Source organism: Colletotrichum orchidophilum, assembly GCF_001831195.1.
Source record: "Colletotrichum orchidophilum strain IMI 309357 chromosome Unknown Scaffold_155.1, whole genome shotgun sequence".
NCBI classification, from domain to species: domain Eukaryota; kingdom Fungi; phylum Ascomycota; class Sordariomycetes; order Glomerellales; family Glomerellaceae; genus Colletotrichum; species Colletotrichum orchidophilum.
Genome location: NW_019173111.1, coordinates 69,259 through 75,829, shown reverse-complemented (window position 1 = coordinate 75,829; position 6,571 = coordinate 69,259). Strand labels below are relative to the sequence as shown.

Below are 6,571 nucleotides of genomic sequence, written 5' to 3'. Positions count from 1 at the left end.
CGTCGGCGGCCCATGGACCAACCGTCTCTCCAAAGGTCCCGAAAGATTGGCAGACTAAACTCCGTAGAGAGAAACACTAACCAACCGCTCTAGTGCCGTTTGGCCACCGGATTGATGCATTGGCATTGGGGCAGTGCTGGACCACCCACCATCCACCATCCACCATCCACCCCCCCCAAAAGCGAAGCCGAGCCTACCTCAGCCAGTCAGACTAGATTGTGTATTGAAGGATACTTGGAAGCTGGGCGAATCGCGGCCCCGATACGAACCATCGTCTAAACCAACGCCCGATGCTTTGGGACCTTTTTCTCGCCCTTACCATGTACATTGGCGGCGCCCTGACTACTGGATGAGGGGCCCGTCAGCGATAATCCACAGGGGCCTCCTCGGATGCGTCTTGGCGGACCTTGGCTGTCAACTCAAAAACTCTTGTCGAAGAGTGTCACCGTTCACGGTCGAACCGGCGTCTTCGGGGCGGTGCTAATCTCCGTCACGGAGGCGCGGGCCCAGCATTGTCCTTGATTGTCCAAGTCCCTGATTTTGTGTAAATTGACAAAGTATGCTCTCCACGCTGAACGCTATCAACTTTGGCATTTCATGTGGGATACAACCTCTTCTCCTAGAGTCTCTAGCACCCAAAGCCTAAGGCGGCAGAACGCAGTCGTCCGCTTAGTGTTGGAAACTAGCATCAAAAGAGGATGGGCGCGACCTTGCGAGAGACAAATAAATGGGCCGATGTGAAGAAGGCACGCACTTTGCCTGTCAATGTCAGACCACTCAAGAGGGGGGAGAAAAACATAACCTCAGCCAAAGAAGTTAGTTTCCCTTGAAACCATGACCAGCACCAACAAGACAGACGGGCGTTGATCCAGCCATGCCACCCTTACATCCAACAACGCGAGAAACGCCGCAGCGCACAGGCCGTGACGCTCCCTAACTAGGCAGGCTTTCTTGGTTGCTTGGCTTGGCTTGGGAGGGGGGGTTTCTTCCTCCCACCGAGATCCCGAGGGTGTGCTTAAGCTTAATTCGATACTCAAATGTCAGCCACCACGCCATATCGAGCTTCATTCGTTCGATAGGGGGGTTTTCAGGGTGTGCCCCACATACGATGATTTTCTGTGCTTTTTAATCCCCTGCTTGGTTCCAAAAGCGAATGCTTCTTCCGCAGTGGAGAAAGGAAGAAAGCCCTGCTTTGCTGCCCTGGTTTCGAAAAATTTCCCGCGGGCTTAATAAGGATCAAGGGGGTGGTTTGTCAATCACACATCATCAACCATTAGGGGGATTGGGAGGAGCTGGGCGAGCGAGCGGTTGGTTGTTTTGCTGACGCGGCCACCCCCCCGGAGCAAATATTTTAGTCTCTGAGCAAGGAGCAAGGCAAAGGAGAGGATGGGAGAAAAAATCCGCACTAAATCGTCGACGGCGGGGAACTAGCGATAGCGCCATTCTGGATTCCCTCGTGGCACTGGAATGAAATGCGTGCCGGCAACATCGGTTCCGCATATCCTCTCGTATGGATATGCCCGCGCTATCCATCACTGCCGACTACGGATACAGTCAGCGTCGTTCGTGATAGGCCCCCCCCCCCCTCTAACTTCATCCTCGTCCATTCTTCTTCGGATTGTGGGGAGCAACGGGTGATGCTAAGATGTCAGGCTGCAGCGGGCACATTCCTGATAACTAGAGTAACAAGTGTCAAGAACGGGAAAGGCGCCGTTCTCGGTTGCCGTGTGCGCACTTTGTCCCTCATCCCCCCCACTTCAGGCGAAGCTTTTGCTGATCTTCCTGTCACTTCTCGGATCCTTGGGTTGGTGTGTGTCACGCCCTTCGGTCTTCGGACATGGGCTCAAGGCCCTGCCTACAGAGGAACTGCAGCATTTCCCTTTTGTGGTGACAGCACGAATAGGCTAGGCAGGTCTCTGTGGCCCTTCTGCTCAGTTCCTCAATAACATCCCTCGGTTGAAAGGGGTTTTGTGTTATGCTGCCCTGCGAACTCGATGTGGAAAATCGAATCAGAGCTGGGCACCAAGGTTCGCGTCCCGTCTTTGATAAACAGCTCGTGCCAAGCATCTTGGGTGATGCTTGGCATTGTTGGCATGCACATGTCATAACAGCAAGGCGTCCGTCCATCTATTTCTCGCAAGAGGGGGGCGGGGTGACCACATCGCTTTGAGCAGTACAGAAATGAAGAGGCCCTGGCCGTTGAAGCCCGAAGAGAGGCTCATGGCCTTGGCATCATCAAAGTGTCGGGATCCTCGATGGTCACTGCTCACGATGTCTCGCTTTCCGAGGGGCTCCAAGTCCCCGCAAACACTGCGACTCCGTTCTCCATCGAGTGTCTCGCCCTATTATATGACAGTCTGCAAGTTGTAATTTGCCTGTGGCGAGGACGCATTGGGGGGGTGAATTAATGATCAATAATTGCTCGTCGATGGGCGAAATGCCCCCCTTACTGGCGCGTATCATTGGGTTTGACGTTTTGATGGGTTGAACCATTTGTGAAGACTAGCCTTTTCTTTGTAACGATTACCATTCTGGTTGTATCCACGGCGCAAAGCCTCAGACGACGCGGCAACATTTCATAATCGTGGTCATTTTGCGGATGGATGATGTTCGCCTCATTCCTGTCTAATCCAAAGGTCTGAGTCCATCCTCATACCCCGAACTCTTGCATGAGATTTTTGTAAAGAAACAGGCTCTGGCAAACAACATGGCTTCCAATTTGGTCTGAAGCAGTCGCTTAGCATCCTTAAATGAGACCGCGAAGCCGCGTTCATGTCCGCAAAATGGCTCCGCACGTATCAGACTTCAGGACTACGCAAATGATACATCAAATCCAGCGCTTGGGGTGGTTCCCTTCCGCGTCATGAGGGCCTTTCAATGGTCGATGAAGCAACGGAGCCAGGTATGCGACTGCTATTGCTTGTCGACACGACAGAGTTGATCTCCTGAGAACGATTTCGTCAAGGAGAAAAGCCCTGGTTGCTTGGGCGAGCTGGAACCGCCTCTCTTAAGCAGCACACGCAGAGAGGCAATCCGACGAGTGACTCCGACGAGTGACTCCGACGAGTGACTCCGACGAGTGACTCATACAATTGAGATGTCTAGATCATTGGCATAGTATTGTACACGATATTGATACAGGGTCCGACGCCGTGCTATGTAGCACACAACACAAGACTGCGGTGAAATTACAAAGTATTTAAACATGTGTCCCAAGAAGCTGAGAGTAGATAGTCGAAGATGGCAATGGCTCGAGTCAATAACTGGCTGCCAAAGCAAGTGCTGCCTCCTTGGCTCTGATATCTTGTAGTGGCCTATCTGGACCTTTCCACCATTTCGATGAGCAGCTTGGGAAAACCGTCGCCATCGGCTTGAGCGACTCTGCCTTGGTGGTTCGATTCGCGTTACATATCGAGTGAGACCGAGCCACCGGATGCTTGGTCCCTTCCGTCGTACAACGTCGCGTGGACATCCCATGGGTATTGGATCCTGTCAACTGCAAGCCACGGGCACACAGAGCACTGAGCTCTGCAACCAGGTCTCAGACGTCGCTTTTGGCAGCTCAGTTGCATGGTGCACATGCACGAGACGACTCTGGATCGAGGATGCTCGGTCAAGTTGCACGAAAGTCGCGCATCGCCGTGCAACGTCCGTCGTGCTGGTTTCATCTAACCCGGCTTCCACAATCCCAGGTAGGCAAAGCTTAACGAGCGACTGCATCTTGAACTGGCAAGACTTAGAGTGCGGTTCATTCTGGGCTGTCGACTGGCCAACTTAGCAGTCGCACCGGCCGAACCAGCGTGGAAAGGCCACAACGTCCCTTACGTTAGGGACTCCCACAAGATAACTCAGCAACCTGTCGAAGCCCAGACCAAAACCGCCATGTGGGTTGGAGCCCCAACGACGGAGATCAACGTACCAGTCGAGATCGCTGCCGCTGTTTTCGGCCTGTCCGCGAATAGCTTGGGAGCCCATGCCGCGAGCCGTCATAGTCGCTAACAGGTCCGTCAAGCGATGCTCACGCATCGAGCCTCCGGCGATCTCGCACAAATCGGGGACCAAAAGATCAAAGCAATCGACTGTGTCACTCGGCAAATGAGGACCGGCAGTTGCGGCATCTGATATTCGCATGTAGAATGCTTTAATCTCCCGAGGGTAATGGGTAACGAAGACGGGGGAATAGGCGGTGGAATCGCTGGTGGCACCGAGAGTCTTGGCAAGAAACTTTTCATGCTCAGAATGCAGGCCGCTTTCCCATGTAGGCTTGAGTTCAAACTGATCTTCTTCTGCCTTGAGAAGTTTGATTGCATCCGCATACGTGATGCGTGGCCATCTGGAAGCTGGATTCTGCATCATCCCCAACCAACGGCGCTCCACTTCGTCTATGGGAACTAGGTCATCCTCTGCTGTGCGGTTCTCTCCTGGGGTTTGTCGTTGGCGCAGTTCTTGCGCAGTGCGGGTTTGATATAAGCCAGTAGCCAAGCTGCGGAGCATATCCTCAACGAGATTCATGACTTCGTCCAGCTCGTCAACGAAGCTCATCTCGGCCTCCAGCATGTAGAACTCGCTCATGTGTCTTGAGGTGTCGCTGCGCTCCGCTCGAAAGGTCGGTGATAATGTCCAGACGTGTCCCAACGACTGGGCTAACGCTTCAAGATGAAGCTGAGTAGACACAGTCAGATACTTGGGCGAGCGGAAGAACAAGTTTGCCGCCTTGTCCTTGCCCGTTGTCGAAATTGCGGGTGTCTCGGCGGAACCCGTATGGACGTTGAAGACCTCGCCTGCCCCTTCGCAATCTGAAGATGTGATAATGGGCGGATGAGTCTGGATGAAGTCTCGAGAGGCGAAGAACTGGGTCAACAATGCGACGGCCTCCGATCTCAATCGTAAGATAGCGGCATTCAACGGTATCCGGGGTCGGAGATGGGGCATGGTGCGAAGGTAGTCGGGTGTTTGATACTTCTTCTGAATTGGGAATGTCTGGCACAATGACGGCATTAGAGTGAATTCAGACAAATGAGGAAGTACAGCGGGGCTACCTTTGCGTCGGAGGGGCCTAGGATCTCGACATGATCGACCTTTAACTCGTGACTCTGACCATCAGTTTTGGAGGGAGTCCAGACACCTCGTAGGCGGACTGCAGCACCGACTCGCAAGTTTGCGCTGGGAAATCATCAGCAATCAGAGCTTCCGAGACAGTGACCAAACTTGGAGAGCCAAGAAAAACCCACCTTTCGTCATGGCTCCTCGACACCAGTGCCTGGATAGGCGACCGGGAAGAACCATCGCCAATGTTGACGAATCGCTCCGTCTTCATGTTCCGGACAGATCGGACGTATCCGTTGACGACAACATCTTTGACCTCGGTGTCTGGTTTCCACTCCAGAAATTGGGCGACTGTCTTTCGTGATACTGTCGTGATGTGTCGTCTACGGATGGGTTGGGCATGTAAAAGAGAGGGGCGCGCAAGCGTGCGCGAAGAGGCTGTTACCGGAATTCGCATGATGAAGACAACTTGGAATCCGTCTGGCTACCGCGTCATGATGTGGAAACAGGAGACCAAGAAAAAAGAAATCCTCTGGATCTGCTACTGCCAGAGGTCGATAGGATGGATAGTCAGACAGCGGAGGAGTCGCGACTGCGAGCGACTGCGAGGAAAGGAACGACTTCTTTCGCGACTGACGACGTGCGACCGATGACTGAGGTCGGAGCTCGAAAAAATGTGCGAATGGGAAGCTCCAATTCCAAGGAGTGGGGGCTGAGGTCTCTGTCAAAGTAGATGTACCTCTCCCTTCCCTCTTGACAGGTAGATGGCAGAGTACCTAAGGTTCCTTTCCTTACCTAGCTAAGGTTGACTCGAAGGTAAGGTACCTTAGGTACCTAGGCGCCTTACCTTAGCTGCCCGGTGTGATATGAGATAAGATAAGAGAACCGGACGACACCTTATCTCGGGGATCACCTAGGCAGGTACGTACCGACAACATGGAAGCTTCTTGTCTCCTCGGCGGCCAAGACAGCCACTCAGCTCCTCCCGTCTGCATCCCTCCAGACCACAAACATGCCCTCCCGAATCGGATGCCATCCCCGTCACTGGACGCCTTCTCCAGCTGTTCGGCTTAGGCCTTTGACTACACCCTCTGAACAAGACTTGTAATTGCCAGATTGTTCACCTTCTACCATGGCTGACTCACATGGCGGACCGACTTGTGGTCGCTGGAACCCGGGCCCCCGAATCCTTGTCTGGCTGATCGAGTCCAATTCTTGCCCTTCTTCATCATCTGCTCCGCCCTCGACTCCCGAGACACCAAACACTGGCCACGGGTGACGACTTCGGGATAATACACATGTCGACTAGCAACCCCATGACATGGATCTGGAATCCGATCGAGTACGGTCTTTTCTTCTTTCCTTCGTTGTTCCCGATCTTCTTCTCCCTTTGGCTCGAGGCTGCCAACGTGAGGGTGAATTCGTCTACACCCCATGTTGAACATGGATCCGCGTCCTCGGCGGGCAAACAGACAACCAAAAAAGGCCCTGTCATCTACCATCGGCATCTTGCCTCACTCCAAGG

The 6,571-nt window shown here is 53.5% G+C and overlaps 1 protein-coding gene across 1 annotated transcript; it reads right to left on the bottom strand.

Annotated features, from left to right (window-relative positions):
* Positions 1-3,774: 3,774 nt before the first annotated feature.
* On the bottom strand, positions 3,775-5,503 carry CORC01_12504 (asparaginyl-tRNA synthetase; the record flags this gene model as incomplete). Its single annotated transcript, XM_022624124.1, has 3 exons — positions 3,775-4,980; positions 5,040-5,163; positions 5,232-5,503. 3 exons carry the CDS (start codon positions 5,501-5,503, stop codon positions 3,775-3,777), a joined length of 1,602 nt encoding a protein of 533 aa, XP_022469380.1.
* Positions 5,504-6,571: the final 1,068 nt, after the last annotated feature.